At 45.1% G+C, this 16561-nt stretch overlaps 1 protein-coding gene and 1 long non-coding RNA gene across 3 annotated transcripts; one reads left to right on the top strand and one right to left on the bottom strand.

Moving 5' to 3' along the window:
* Positions 1 to 2243: 2243 nt before the first annotated feature.
* On the top strand, positions 2244 to 4778 carry LOC136482724 (uncharacterized). 2 transcript variants are annotated; one of them, XR_010765178.1, is made up of 4 exons: positions 2244 to 2302; positions 2362 to 2488; positions 3789 to 3842; positions 4543 to 4778. It is a non-coding gene; the product is annotated as an uncharacterized lncRNA (long non-coding RNA). The 2 variants fall into 2 exon arrangements; XR_010765177.1 differs by having other exon boundaries at positions 2265 to 2488.
* Positions 4779 to 6653: 1875 nt separating this feature from the next.
* LOC136482725 (noroxomaritidine/norcraugsodine reductase-like) lies at positions 6654 to 16084 on the bottom strand. Its single transcript, XM_066479922.1, has 4 exons — positions 15792 to 16084; positions 8164 to 8389; positions 7505 to 7611; positions 6654 to 7408 (listed from the first exon to the last, which is right to left on the bottom strand). The coding sequence occupies exons 1-4, from the start codon at positions 16071 to 16073 to the stop codon at positions 7244 to 7246; spliced, it is 780 nt and encodes a 259-aa protein (XP_066336019.1). The 5' UTR covers positions 16074 to 16084; the 3' UTR covers positions 6654 to 7243.
* Positions 16085 to 16561: the final 477 nt, after the last annotated feature.

Raw genomic sequence — 16561 nt, forward strand, 5'->3', positions numbered from 1 at the left:
CCGCCACGGGCGACTGGCAGCCGGCATCATATGCGTGCATGACACATGATGACGCAAGACACATGACGCATGAACACATGACGCCTGCCACGGAGTACTCACATGACGCCTGCCATTGGTGAAAACAAGGTGGACTGAAAAAAAAATCCCTGTTACTCCCTGCGCCCGCCTATGATGCATGCGCCCAACTGAAAAAAAAAGGGCGTAGGTTTTTTTTTTCTCTCAAATTTGCTTCGCCGCTTTTTTTAGGGCAAAAACGTCATTTTAACAGCCAGTTAACACCGTTAGCTAACGGATTTGATGGTAGTGTCAAATTAGGGATGAAAGTGGAAGTGAGTGTCAAATAGGGAACGAATAAAATTTCAGGGCCAAGAAAGTAACGACTCATTTTTCCAGTGTCAAATAAGAAATTCTCTCTATAAATTTAGCTAGAGAAGTCAAAACATCTGATAATTTAGAATGAAATGAAGGGAATAATACCTTATCAGCACACGCCGAATAATGGCAAAAACAACGCCGATCAGCGACCATTACTTCCTCCCGTCAAAACATATGCTTTAATCATGTGAGGAGGCGGGTGGATGGATATGCATGTATCAGAGTTAATTGAAAAAACAAAGCAAGATCGTAGTATAGAAAATCCAAAGGAAATAAGATTTTGAAGCTAGGTAACTACGCTATTGCTTATGACATATAATTCAAAAACCAGAGTTAACATACAAGAATTTATTAACTGTATAAGCTTGTCAGTGTTCTTACTGTCAAGATATAACGTTATAACTAATATCATGTGACCAGTTCAATCACTACTGAGCTGAGATATAGTCCCTATAGCTATAGCTGCACATAAAATAGAAGGCGTGATTTGACTTGCCGCAGCCTTCGGTAGGTGGGCGTCGTGCCTAGAGATGGTGCGCCGCAGCATGCACCTGGGCGAGAAGAGGATAGAGGAAAGAAGAATTCCCTCATTGCCATGGTGACTTATTGTTGAAATAAAAGCTTAGACTAAGTAGGATCTTAATTCATTGTCTAAAACATGATCACAAAATAAAACATAATTAAATGCGGAAAACTTAATCAATGACGGACTACAATTGGGTGTCGTCATTAGCGCCTTTTCTGGTGATGATGGAGCCGGAGTAGATAGATGAAGCTGGTACACCCAGATTGCCCTAGACGTCTGGATGTGGGAGATGGCCTTTCTAGACTCTCTAGCGCCTAATTGACTAGTTATGTGATTTGTTTCGTATGGATGCGCCTCCCCTTATTTATAGATGCGCAGTGGGCCAGGTGGCCGAACCTAGGATATCTAAGGGTTGTCACTGATCAGGGCTAATCTTATTTAGTTGAAAATATATCTGACCGGTTTAGATTCTAATTATCTCATGATTAATCTTATTTAGCCGAGATCGCATTCCAACACTTACAACAATTCCTTGGTTGGCATTAAAAATCATAGCATTTCTTGACTGCCGTCGATTTGTAATTTTTTATCCTTTCGTTGTCATCACCCTTATATATGTTGGTTTTGTGCGCTTAAGAGGCCATCTATTTAGACAATTTGTTTCCTTAATTGCTATTGAGCGGACGGAACCGCATGAACCGTGTTCGTTGCTCGACGTCGTCCGCTGCCGCTGCGGTCTTGTCCATCCTCACTACCGCCCCGTCTCCCATGCGCGCCCGGGTGTCCTGTGACAACTGCCAGGGAAAGGGTGGGATCCGGGCAAGGTCTGCTAGCTGCTTCATTCAATTCTTGCAGAGATGACGAAAACGATGAAGAAGACAATAACGATGAAGAAGACGATGCAGGGCGGCGGCGGGGAGGAGCAGGGGGTGCTCGCTGTAACACTACGGAAATAAAAGGTAAGGAAAAATTAGTTCCAAAATTTTTTTCCAAAAAAGTGCTACAGTATCCATCACATCGAATCTTGCGCTACGTACATGGAGCATTAAATGTAGACGAAAAAGTACTACAGTATCCATCACATCGAATCTTGCGATACGTACATAGAGCATTAAATGTAGACGAAAAAAAACTAATTGCACAGTTTGGTTGGAAATTGCGAGACGAATATTTTGAGCCTAATTAGTCCATAATTAAACACTAATTGTCAAATAAAAATGAAAGTGCTACAGTAACCCGAATTTTAAAATTTGGGCAACTAAACACACGCAAAAGGTAAGGAAAAATTAGGAGGACGGTGCTTTGTTGGGCCAGCCCAACTCTCCTTAATCCTATAGACAGAACACCCCCTCCCTCTTACGTTCTTCCTCCCCAGAACGGCCTCCTCTGCTGCTCACGGTACTTCCTCCTCCCCTTGCTCTCCCATGGCGTCCCTTCCCTAAATCCTCTCTCTACAGCTCCAAATTATTGGGGGAAACCTGCAAATCGGATCGAGGACCAATAGGAGCAAGAAGAGGTCATCATTCATGTGGATCGATCCTTCCCCATCCCTCCCGGTCGCCCTAGGGTTTGTGGGTGACCAAGGTGAGTTGGATTTCTCCCTTCTCTGCACATGTTGGGTGTTTAGGGTGGAGTTTGGCTACGGAAATAAGTGGATTAGTGGGGAAGAAAAGTTGTTTGAATGTTGTTCCACGAATTTCAGATGAACAGTTCTGCAGATTTGCTTGGGAAAGCGACTAGGACTACTTAGAGGCAGAAATAAGTATTTTAGTGAACTACAAAGTTGTAGAGGACCTTCAGATCTATTATCTTGTGAAATTTCATAATTTTATTCCAAACGGTTTCAGAGATATATTTTTTCAATGTCAGCTGTCATGTTCTGACAAAGTTCTGGGCAGAACTAGATCTATGGGGTTTTCGAAACTCTTTAACTTTCCAAATATGAGAACCTTGTAGTACTTTTCATTAGCTTTCCACATTGGTAAGGATGATGATTTTTTGATAAGGGGAACTCTAGGTATGTTTTTTCAAAACTAAATGTATTGCTTCCTTGGCAGGATTTTCAGTTAAGGTCTGGACATGTTTTAGGCCATCTAGATGACACTTAATGTGAAAGTTCATAATACTAAAGTTGTAGATTATGAAACTATCTGCTCCCATGTTAAATTTCATAATTTTGGGACTTAAGTATTTGGAGATATGAAAATGTAAAGCTTGCTGCCTCAGTTCTTAGACAGTATCTGTAGGCTGTTTTCAACAGCGGTTTGGGCCATCTTAAAGGCATGAAAAAAATATAAGCTCTTCATAAAAGTTGTAGAATTTTTCAGTACTTTGCCAAGGAGTATTTAAACGCATTTGTTCGTTGAGTATTATGGGAGATATCACGTTCTGAATTTACTATCAGTTTCCGTCAGAGTACAGATTCAGTTTGACCATCAGTTTTGGGTGCCAATTTAGGAGTTCGTCGAAGCTGAATTGGTTCAGTATGCTATGGAGGTTTTTATAGTACTTTGTATTTAACTCTAATTTTGGTTGGGTGGATTTGGAAATATGTTTTTTTCGAAAACAGTGTTGCTGCTGCTAATAAACAGAGGATGTCTGTCACTGGGTAGGCTGTTTTTAAAATAGAATATGGCAAAATATGACCTTGGTTTCAATGCCAAAGTTGTAGCTTGTTCAATGTAGATGCTTGGAAAGTGTTTATTTGTTATTACCTCTATTAGGGTTTCAAAGATACAAAAGAAAACAAACAACGCTGCTGCTGTTTTTTTGAGGTGAAGTGGGGCTGTTTTCACCCGTTGTTGGTCTGAATGTAGGAGCACTTTGTATATTGTTTGTAAGTGGTCTTTGGAGTGCATGTACTGAATTATGTGCTTGAAAACAGGTGGAAGCACTTCGGAACGTCCCCAGCGTTTTTTTGATATCCTTGGGTAAAGAGGCAAGTAAACATAGCGGTGGTTTGCTACAAGCTTTAACTTGTTATTTATTCTACCTCCACCTAAAAAAAACTCAGAACCCAATGCAATATAATGTTACCTCTCAACCATGATATAATGATTTTCGTGACATGCTCTATGCTCTCCATTTGAATATCTATGTCCTGCACTTGTGGTTTGATGATGCTCATGTTGATTCAATGGAACAAGGCTTGTTGTCCCCATGGAGAGATGCTCATGGTGTTATATGTGATTATTTATCATTATTCTTATGGCATTTGCATTGCATCATATGCATTCATTGGCATATGGAGTTATGTCGCCGCTTGATAGCAGCGATCGTACCGGTATAGCATCGTTTATTGGGCATAACGATGTGGCTTCATACCTTGTTGGGTATGAAGGCAGGAGACATGGCATTTGCATTGCATATGCACTATAATTTTGGCGTATGGCACGATAGCCTTGGACTGAGGCTTTGGATGAGTTTGTGAGAAGCTATGCTTCTCCAAGGTTTGGTGATTATTAATTCTTTCCATGTATGAGGTTGTGTCAATTGTTGGATATATCTCATTGCTTATTGTTGGCTTACATATAATTAGGGTTTAAATCAATCCTAATCAACTTGTAGTTTAAATAGCTTGTTAAAGTAGTTTACTTGCTGAGATTTTTATTTCTCACACCCCCTTTCTATCTTTCCAGGTGCTGAAGTGGCTTTGCTTGAAGGGTGGGAAAGTAGCAGCACCTTTGCACATAAATGCCACAGTCCAATGTTAAAATAATATGTATTGTAGTGATAGCATGATTAGAAGTGGAGCTTATACTTGTGGTTTTTGTTGGGCCGTTTTTGTAGTATTATGATGTTATATATCTTGTTGGTGAAACTGATCTATATCTCTCTATATGCTGTTGCTTTGCGTTGCTCCGGTTTAAGGGGAGATGCTGCCAAAATTATTGTTAAATGGTCTAGTTTTCACTTGTGGTGACATCTTAGGTAGGGAGGTTTTGGGGTCTTACAGTCGCAGCCACCGCTGGCATCGAGATAGACGGCAACAAGATAATGGAGTTCGGGTAGCCGATGAACATGCGGCACGTGGGGCATATGACGTTCGACCGGTTCCACGGCTTCCGTGGCATCCCCGAGGAGCTGCTGCTGTCCAGCCTAAGGGCGGTGGTGGATGTCGTGGCATCGCCAGGGTGCCCAGCGGCGGCAAGACTGTTTGCCGTGTCGACGGAGTCGATGCAGCGTCCCCACCTCATTTGAGAAGTTTGAGTCACTTTTTAATGGGTCGTTTTGGGCCTACGTGGCTTAGGTGGCTCTCTCTCTTTGAGAAGTCAACCCACCACTGCGGGTGCCCTTCGTCCTCAAATTATTTGTTACTGCAATCACAAAAGTCGCAGTGGCATCGCATCATTGTAGTACTGGTTAAACACACAGGAGACAGAGAAATAGAGGATGGCAGCGGTGGCCGGCGGCGAGACGTGGAGCCTGGCCGGCGCCACAACGCTCGTAACCGGTGGCGGCAAGGAGATCGGCCACGCGATCGTGCAGGAGCTGGCTGGGTTCTCTGCTCAGGTGTACACGTGCGCTCGCAGCACGGCGGACCTGAGGAGTGCCGCTGGGGGTGGGCCGATATGGGGCTCCGCGTCACCGTCTCGGTCTGCAACGTCGCCGTGCGCGCCGACCGGGAGAAGCTCATCATGGACACAGTCAAGGCGACCTTCGACGGCAAGCTCGATAACCTGGTAAGCTAAAGGTGAAACCATACATCTCCGGGCTCCGGCTCCGGTGATCCCATACACGGCGAAGTAAGTGCCCGTACAGGTGAACAATGCGGCACTGCTGATCCTCAAGCCACCGGCGGAGTACACGCCGGTCGACTACTCCCAGACTGCAACAAGATAATGGAGTTTGTTTGGTTGGCCGTCACCGACAGGCCAATAGTTCACCTTGGAACTCGGCCGTCCCCGTCTGGTCAATAATTACTGTCTGTGCCCTTTGTTTGTTGGGTTGGGCTTGTTAGGATCGAAAAGATCATCTAGGGTTAGGTCTAGCAGGTTCTTTTTACTGTGAATGTGATATTAAGAGTAGAGAGACATAGAGGAATAGAAGAAGAACATGTCGAACCTGACACCGCAGAGGGAGATGGTCTAGAACTAGAAGCCACCATCTCGTTCGTCGGTGAAGTCTGCGCACGGGCAGCGACGTTCGGTGAAGAGGTCAATGAAGTCGTCGACGTCAGTGGAGCAGGGCGACGCGGCTGGTGTCTTCCCATCACTGGTTGCGCCCCTCTCTGATCGGGATTAGGGTTTAGGTTTCGGTGGGGAGCTCGGCTCATGGTAAACCTCGTACTCAGAGCCGCCGGCACCCACCTCTATATATAGCGTAGTGTGACAGGGGCCCTCTAGCCATAGTGGGCTGGATGCCCCCAATCAGGGCGTGGATCAAAGGCCCAACTAAGCCGTTGGACCCAGTTTGGGATTAGAGATCAATCTAACAGGGCTGAAAACATGATCGTGTCAGGTTGTAATGTAATTTTTTTGGCATTCGTTCAGCAGCTCCAAATGAAAGATCTTTCACCAGAACACATGCATCAATATCATCATCATTCCAAGTTTGAAACAGTGTACTAGCTAGGAAGGTGCAATCACAGCTGTAAGACCACCTAGGACGCTCATCAGAAGCGTGTCGTTTGTATGGTTAAACTCTTCTTATTAATTATAATGATATGTAAATTTTTTGCGTATTCAAGAAAAAATATCATCATTGTGAGTTTCAAAAGACAGAGAGCCAGTTTGTAGGCCATGGCACAAGCCAGAAGAATGCAGGATCTATCAGTGTGCTGCCTCGGTCGGCGGCGTCCACGGCGCATCCATTGTGATTGTGGTGGCCGTCCTCGCCTACCTGCGACATGGGCATTAGTCGGCTGCGGCCTGCGGACGTCCATAACGAAATGACTGATCCGAAGGGAGATGGATACATTGACCCACTTGGGGCTTTGTTTGGGTCTTGGAAGGGCAGGGCCGGTAAATAATAGTAACTGAGAAATAACTAATTAATCTCGTCTCGAGATTTTGTCGGCCTAATTTTCAAAGGTGCTCATAGTGTAGGATTAGCGTGCATGCGCCGTAAGATTCTGCATGATATTGTGTGATAACTAATAAGAAAAGGTGGGCTACTTTTGAGATGCGTGCAATTCTAGGAGAGAGGACTACTAGAGCAATTGTCATAACAAAAATATAGAGACAGTAGCGTGGTGCCACAAAAGAAAATACGCAGTCATAAAAATCAACAAGACAACCAGCGGAGGTTGCAGTTCAGAACGCGAAATGACAAACGGATTGGACGACGAAACAAGAACACGACGAACGTTATTCTCTGCCGGCTAAATCACCTGCTAGATCAGGCACTAATGGTCCGGCCGCCGTCCACGCAGATGACCTGGCCAGTGACGTAGGACGCCGCCGGCATGCAGAGGAAGGACACCATGGACGCCACCTCCACCGGCTCGCTGGCCCGCCGCATAGGGGCCCTGGTTAACGATTGCTCCATGGCCTCTGGTGGTGCCTATTAGGAGTATTTAATTTACATTGTCAACTAATTTCTTGTCGGCAATTATATATACTGTATTAATTATGTCTCCATAGTTAGGAGTATAAGTACCTCTTTCGCCTTGTCGGTCATGATCAGCCCAGGTGCCACGCAGTTGACACGAATCTTATCGCTGGCCCACTCGGTGGCCAGGCTCCTTGGTAGTTGGTTCATTCCGGCTGGCATGCGCGCAAATAAAACAAATTTACTTTCAAGGCCATAACATATGGTAAGATAAATGACGTATATACCCTCTGTGATTACAATATTTATGTTGGTGATAGACACTAATGAGGTATACATGGGTCTTTTGGGTGTTTGTTATAATTTGGTACAAACATTGAACTCTGTATTTCTTATATTTCAGGAGGAAGGGAGTATCTCATACAAGTAAATTTATACACATGGACTTACGAGGTGTGTGTGTGTGATTCAAATACTTTCGAATTTTTCAGTTTTTGTGGTGTGCTGTATTCCAAGCAGTATAACAAGGAAAATGGAATGTCAAATTCAAAATTCGAACAGAACAATTTTTTTCCATCATCTTGACAAAAAACCTTAATTAATTTATGTGATTATGTCTTCTAAAACAATACTTCATCAAATCTTATAAAACAACAAAAATGAATAATTATTTACTTTAAAACATTGGAAGTTATGCTTATAATTGTATTCTGAAATCAGAATATCTGAAAAGTCTTGTGAATTTGGAAAATTATAAAGGCTTATACCTTTGGCGGTGCCATAGAGGGTGAGGTCGTGGTAGGCCAGCAAACTTCCAATGAAGGAGACATTGACAACGCTTCCGCCGCCGGTGAGGGAGGCGTTGAGGAGGAGAGGGTGCGCGAGCTGGCAGAGATGGAAGCACGTCTCCAGGTTGGTTGCCATGCAACGTGAGAAGTCCTCCACCGTGCACTGCGCCACCGGTTTCACGAGCATCTGCGCCGCATTGTTCACCTGTGTACGTGCAAGCATGTATATATCACTACTACAAAATGATTTTGATAGACAAGATGTTTCATTAATAGAGGTATACAAAAGGTAAGGTAGTCTCTAAAGAAAACCAATGATTTTTAGAGGCGGTCGACTCATTTTTGAAGCTAACGACGCAAGTCAAAATCCATTACTATAGGCGGACTTCTTAAGAGGTTTGTCTCACTAATTGAGCCCGAGGCTCATGAGGGCTAAAACTTAACATGCGTATATAAGCACACACTTATCTCTCTCTCGCCGTTTCTCTCCCGACTCAACGCGGTGGCAATCCTCTCTCACTCCCAAGCTGCCGAGGGCGCTCATGGCAGTAGTTGGCATAACCCACCTGACACAGTCTCTTCTCTCACCCTCTCTCTAGGGGTGAGAACCGAGCCAAGGGCACAGAGTACAGTGGAGAAACCTGTGTTGGTGGCTCTGATTCGGCTTTTATGTCCTCAAGCTTGACGCCTTCGATGGCTCCAGTGAGATCTGTGGCAGCATGGCACTCATCGGCATGCGGACTTTAAGTTGGGCTTAGTAGCAGGCCTCTAAAAACGCTCAACACCCATCTCTAAATCCCTTTTTTGCACTAGTTTTTTTCGCACTTCCTACATCTTTGTCGACTGAGATGTGTTGGTTGTTCAGCCGACGGTGCCCGTGCCACTTCCTCATGCGCACGCGTCTCCTTCTCTCCCCACGTGGCGGCGGTAGTGCCGGCGAGGTAGGCCCTTCCCCTCCTCCTCCTCCTCCTCCTCCTAGATCTGCAAGTTAGGGTTCCGACGAGCTTCTCCCCTCTCTCTCTCCCCAACTCCGGCGAACTTCTCCTCTCTCTATCCCAACTCTAGTGACCTTAGAAAAAGGAGGGGCCCCGGGGAGATAGGCAGGCCAGGCGGTGGGGACGGTGGTCGGCCGGTTCGGGGTCCTGTCGACGGTGGAGTCGAGGCCGTTCGTCGGAGTTAGAGAAGAAAGCTGCGGCGGGAGGAGTGGAGGGGAAGAGGGAGGATGCCGCAGGTCCGGTACGGTCTCGCCGGAGCTCCGCGGCCGTAGCCATAGCCGCAGCGGCAGAGCTCCGGTGAGGCCCTAATGCACCGCGACGGGGCGGTGGGCAGCGAGAGCTGCTGGAGCCTGGAGGAAGAAGATGAATAGGGGCTAATCTGGACCGTCCGTTTTGGATCCAAGGGCTGAGATGCGTCGCCTTAAAGAAATGCAAATCCTAGGTGCCTGGAATATAGCAACATAATTTTTTAGGGAACTGAAGGAGCTAATCCCTTACAGGAAAGGATGCGTTAAAAAGAATAGGAATGAGAGGAGGTGCATCATGCATGGACGTGTTAGGAACACCATAGTGCCTCTTAACCATAGATCGGGGTAAAGCTTCTTACTTAGATGGGAAAACAGTTGATGTACCTCGATCTAAGTCACCATTCGGTCCGCGGACGCCAGTGTTGTGGCAGCTCCAGCGTAGTGGTGGCGAGAAGGCGAGGTCTAGTGGCCCAATGGTGATCGTAGGGGCGATGCAGAGGTGACGGCGGTGCGGTGGGGCATCCCGTCGCTGGCAGCACTCGCTTTTGATCGGGTTAGATTTACCGTGGGTGGGATTATGTAGGCTCCGGTCAACCTTGTTATCCGAGCCCAGTTCCCCACTCCTCTATTTATAGTGTTGTGCGATAGGGGCCCACCAACCATATTATGGTTGGGCACTCCCGATTAGGGCGTAGATCCAAGGGCCCAATAGGCCGTTGGGCCTATTGGTGGAGATCAACTAACATTCTCCCCCTTGATCTCATTACTATTTTTCAATTTCATATCATTTACTTTTGTTCATTCCATTACAGATTAGCGCATAGAGCATATCTCATCATCACGGTCCATTGCCGATAGATTTAACAGCTACAACACACTACTCTGTTCTGAAATAGATACTTATCTTTGGGCCTTCTTTTGTCCAGGAATTTTAGGCTTTCCTTAAACCCATGCTAGCTACACGTTGGGTGGTAAGCCTTTTGTAAGCAGATCCACGAGCATCTTTTCTGTACTTATATGCTCAAGACTTTATGACATGATCCCGGACTTTATCTTTCACAATAATATACTTTATGTCAATGTGTTTGGCAGCATCACTTGACTTATTGTTGTGAGCATACTGTACTGCTTGATTATTATCACAGTATAACTTTAGTGGTCTATAGATGTCGTCATCCACCTTTAAAACTGGGTATGAACTTCTTTAGCCAGTTCACCTGCCCCGTTGCCTCATAACACGCTACAAAATCATCATACATTGTGGACGATATAGTGATGGTTTGCTTTGAGCTTTTCCATGAAATAGCCCCCCCTGCGAGAGTAAATACATATCCCGACGTGGATTTTCTATCATCTCCCGCATAATCAGAATCTGAATATCCCACTATATGGAGTGAATCAGATCTTCTATACGTCATCATGAGGCCTTTCGTTCCTTGCAAATAATGCAAGACTTTCTTTACCAATTTCTTGTGTTCTGTTCTAGGATTGCTCTGGAATCTGCAAAGTAACTTGGTAACAAATGCCAAGTCAGGGCACGTACATACTTGAGCATATTGCAAGCTTCCGACAGCTAAAGTATATGGAACCACTTTTATTTGATCGATCTCATATTGGTTCCTGAGGCATTTAAAATCCCCATATCTGTTGCCCTTGACTATAGGAGCAGGTGAGGGACTACATTTGTGCATACAAAATTTCTTTAAGATTCTATCTATATATGTCTTTTGTGACAGTCCTAATACCCCTTTACTTCTATCTCGATGAATCTCGATCCCTAGAACGAACGAGGCTTCACCAAGATCTTTCATATCAAATTTTGAGAACAAAAACTTCTTTGTCTCCAGTAGTACACTGACATCACTACTAGCAAGTAAGATATCATCCACATACAGGATAAAGAAGATAAACTTCCCGTTCTTAAACTTTGTATAGACACAATTGTCCTCTACATTCGATTTAAACACAAAATTCTTTATTGTCTGATCAAACTTCAAGTATCATTGTCTTGAAGCTTATTTTAATCCATAAATGGATTTCTTTAGGTGGCATCCCATTCGTTCTTTTCCTTCCATGACAAAACCTTTCGGTTGTGCCATGTAAACCTTTTCCTCCAAGTCCCCGTTGAGAAATGCCGTCTTTACATCCATCTGATGTAATTCTAAATCGTAATGTGCCACTAATGCCATTATGATTCTGAAGGAATCCTTACATGAGATTGGAGAAAAGGTCTCATTGTAATCAATCCCTTCTCTTTGTGTAAAGCCTTTTGCCACAAGTTGTACTTGATATCTCTCTATATTTCCTTGGGAGTCAAGTTTTGTTTTGTAGACCCATTTATAGCCTACTGTTTTGGCTCCTTTAGGAATTATCTTCAAGTCCCAAACTTTATTGGTATTCATAGATTTCATTTCATCTTCCATGGACTCAAGCCACTTTGATGAATGATCACTTTTCATGGCTTATTCAAATGAGGTGGGATCATCCTCCATTTGAAATTCCTCAGTGTTGTATACTTCATTGTCATTAGGAATAGTTGATTTTCTACCTTTTTGAGACCTTCTAGGAGCCTCCACATTTGACACATATTCTGTTTGAGGATGTTGTTGCTCCCCCTCATGTGTGGCAATAGGTTCTATAGGATCCTAAAGAATAGGTTCCTTATGGTCATTCATTGTTGCCATAGGCGGAATAACAACAGGTGCTGACACCACAGTATCTTGCACTGTCGGTGCAGCGATAGCAGGTAGTGAGAAAATTGGCTCATGAATCATTGGATTGGGCGCATACACCTATTTTTCTTCAAGGTCAATTTCTCAAGCTACCATGCTCCCCCTCATCAATTCATCCTCTAGGAAGACAGCGTGTCTCGTTTTCACAAACTTTGTATGTCTCTCTAGACAGTAGAAACAAAAACCTTTTGACTTTTCTAGGTAGCCAATGAAATAACAACTTACTGTTTTGGGATCTAGCTTCCCAATATTTGGGTTAAATCCTTTAGCCTAAGCAGGGCTCCCCCACACACGTAAGTGTTTAGTGAGGGTACTCTTCCTGTCCACAACTCATACGGCGTTTTTGGCACCGACTTACTTGGTACTCTATTGAGAATATGAATGGCGGTTTTTAACGCCTCCATCCATAGGCTCATCTGTAAGGTGGAGTAACTTATCATACTACGCACCATATCTATCAGGGTACGATTGTGTCTTTCAGCTACTCCATTCTGCTGAGGTTCGCCTAGTGTAGAATACTGGGCTACTTTACCATTCTCCTATAAGAACCTTGCAAAAGGTCTAGGAATTTGTCCATATGGGGTATGCCGACCGTAGTACTCCCCCACGGTCGGACCTGACTATTTTAATCTTTAAATTGCGTTGGATTTCAGCCTTTTGTCTTAAATATCTATATTTATCCAATGCTTCTGTTCTTTCTTTAATTGGATAAATATAGACATAACGGGAGTAATCATCTGTGAATATTATGAATGAATCATTACCATCCACACTCTTTACAGGAAACTAACCACAGATGTCTGTGTGAATGATCTGTAAAATTCTTGCGCTTCATTTGGCACCTTTCTTAATTTTCTTTAAATACTTTTCTTTTATGCATTCTCTGCATTGTTCTAAATTTGAGAGCTCTAATGGAGGAAGAATATTATTCTTAACTAGTCTTTTATTCTCCCCCTCGAAATATGGCATAAACGATAGTGCCATAATTTCGACGATGCATCGTGAGCTCTCTTATACCACAATTTCCAGATTAACTTTCTATCACCAACTGCTTTATCAGCTAGGTAGCATGTCTTTGAAGAGCCAGTGAACTGACTCTTTATTCTATCGAGGCACTCGGTGACCATGTCATACTCTAGGATTGAGCCCACAATTGCAAGCTCAATCGTATTCTTTATCACAGCCAAAAAAATTTTATTGGCAGTGACCCTCTTCCTATGCTCAAAATCATAGGACATCTTTTGGGATTCAAAATCTCTCTTTTTAGTTGCCCAAGCGGCATGTTTGTCTCCCTCACCAGTGTCATAGAATTAGTAGGACACGGTGAGGTGACTACTCAGTCCACCTCAACCAAGATGAAGCCTAGGTCAATCTTTTTTTTTCACATAAAAATAACAACAATTGCATGCCTTGATTCCAACGTTGGTCAAAATTAAGACATACAATTGTTCTTATACACTAATTCTACATCACCGTTGGGCAGAAATAGAATTAATGCATAAATGATTAAAATTTACATCTGTTCTTATACACTAATTCTATATCACCGTTGGGCAGAAATATAATTAATGCATAAATCATTAAAATTACGATATTGTTATTAACAACGTTGGTCAGAAAATAACAACACCATAATCATATCAAAATATATTTTTATCCAATTAAAAATCACATTGGTTCAAAATAACTAGAGAATCAACAATTTCTTTAGCAGCGGAAAAACTCTCTTTTTCTCCAATTAAATATCACGTTGGTTCAAAATAACTGGAGAATCAACTATTTCTTTAGCAGCGGAAAAATTATTCAATTAAATGAATTTTGCCCACAGGACAAATCTCTTTTCTATTTTATTTAAGCCATTAATCAATTTCTAGGAAATAAACATTTACTGGAAAAAGAAAAAACAAAAAACTGATTCATTTGATCACTGTGCATTCAGCCCAGCCGGCAAAACGGCCCGACCCATCTTTCTCTGGCGCGCGCTGCCTTACCAGGCCGCAACGTGGGCCTGGGCCGGCAAAGCGCCGTGGCGCGCTCGCCTGCCTGGGCCGTGATGCAGCCCATGCGATCTACGCCAATGGTTCTGATCGGACGGTCGCGCGCGCGGATAGGCAAAACAAAACCCCGCCTGCGGCCGCGCCGTCCAAAACCCTAACTTATTCTCATTCTCTGCCTGTCTCTCTTCGCTCTCTCACGCCGAGTCGGCTCTCTCTCTTCGCTCTCTCACGCCGAGTCAACACCGAGCGAGATTGAGCGAGGACGGAAGAGCCATGGTGCCGTCGCCGGCCCCCTCGCCGGCATGCACGCTCCCTAGCGGGTGAGCGCGCTGCCGTCGAGCGGCCTGGCTACGGTGCCCCCTTGGCCGAGCCTGGGTGAAACATCTCCCCCTGGCTCGGTCTTCTTCTCCTGCGCGCCGGTCTGCATGACGGCGAGGTAAGCCCTCTGGGTCTACCTATTCCCCTTTTCCCCTTCTTTGGATCTTGTTTGCTCTTCTTGGATGAGTCCGATTGGGATGGGGATTCGTTCTAGGGTTAGGGTTTCGAGATTCGACCCACTATTTTGATTCAGTTCATCTTTTTAACTTGATTTCCTTTCTTTTCTATTTGTACCGAATCATTCTCTTCCCTTCTTCATCGCGAGTTAGGGTTAGGGTTCTTTTCTCCGATTCGGATCTTGTTTCTCTTTTGGGTTTCCATAGCTTCTTCTCGGATTCAACTGATTTAGGGATCTAGGGTTAGGGTTTCATTGTGTGTCATCCCTGTGGAGTCTTTACGGGTTTTAGGGTTCGGTCTCGTGAGCCGAGGGCCCTTCCTCTTCACCCAGTTAGGGTTAGGGTTCGTGAACCACTGTTCTTCTTTCTTTTTACTCCTTTCCTCAGATCCGAACTGGATTTGTTCTTTTCTTGCCACGCGCCGGCGAAAGCATCTTTCCCCGCTCGGTGGCGGTGGTGACCGGGAGTTGTGTGACATCCGCCACTCCCCGGTCCCTTTTCTGTTTTCTTTTACCCGGTTAGGGTTAGGGTTTCAATCTGAAATGGATCGAACTCTTGTTCTTTCTTTTCTATGCTCTACCCCATACTATAACCTTGACTCTGATACCAATGTTAGGAACACCATAGTGCCTCTTAACCATAGATCGGGGTAAAGCTTCTTACTTTGATGGGAAAACAGTTGATGTACCTCGATCTAAGTTACCATTCGGTCCACGGACGCCGGTGTTGTGGTAGCTCTAGCGTAGTGGTGGCGAGAAGGCGAGGTCCAGTGGCCCGGTGGTGATCGCAGGGGCGATGCAGAGATGACGGCGGTGCGGTGAGGCATCCCGTCGCTAGCAGCACTCGCTTTTGATCGGGTTAGGTTTACTGTGAGTGGGATTATGGCGGCTCCGGTCAACCTCGTTATCCGAGCCCAGTTCTTCACTCCTCTATTTATAGTGTTGTGCGACAGGGGCCCACCAACCATATTAGGGTTGGATGCCCCTGATCAGGGCGCAGATCCAAAGGCCCAATAGTCTGTTGGGCCTATTGGTGGAGATCAACTAACAGGATGCTCAGTATGACTTATTGACGTGTGATCTGCCGTCGTAGAATGGACATGGATAGCATGTACGGGATAGGACAGTAGGCTTCAGCTTACCATAATGTCGAGCTTGCCGTCGAAGGTGGCCTTGACAGTCTCCATGAGCCTCTCCCGGTCGGCGCGCACGGCGAGGTCACAGGCCGTGACCGTGACGTCCAGCCCCATCTCGGACCACCGCCGGCGGCACGCCTCCAGGTCAGCCGCGCTGCGCGAGCACGTGTGCACGCGCACACCGAACGCAGCCAACTCCTCACCATGGCGTGCCCGATCCCCTTGCTGCGACGTCGCGCCCGCCAGGCTCCACCGCTCGCCCCTGTGAATCCCACCGCCGGCCGCCATAGCCCTCTTCCTCCGTACTACGTCTCCGTGCGCGTGTCTCACCTACCAGTGTACGCAAGTATGCCAGCTGGCTGCTTCTTCAGTAATTCGGTGCTTTATGAGCAAACAGACACCACACGAAAAGTCTGGTAGCGAGCTTGTCGCCTACGAGCCTCTGAATTCTCATACCGATACAGTGTCCATTTGTCCGTGTCATCCGATTCGACGCCAGTCGCTGCACGTCGTGGAAATTGCCCACGACAGAAGAGTGTACATTTCGCACAGTTGTTTCCAACTTCTGGACACCTTGGAATGAAAGGAGTGCTGTCGATAGTCGTAAATACTGTACTTTGAAAATGTCCAGGAAGATTTTAAAACTTTAATTTGACCGGGAAGCGGTGAAAGCTTAAATAGATATATCTGCAGTTTTTCATGTTATCTTACTATTACTAATTAGAGAACCTAAGAGAGGTATCACGGTACTTGTTATCAGACGTGCTAGGAATCGT

Source organism: Miscanthus floridulus, chromosome 9 (genome assembly GCF_019320115.1).
Source record: "Miscanthus floridulus cultivar M001 chromosome 9, ASM1932011v1, whole genome shotgun sequence".
Taxonomy (NCBI): Eukaryota; Viridiplantae; Streptophyta; class Magnoliopsida; order Poales; family Poaceae; genus Miscanthus; species Miscanthus floridulus.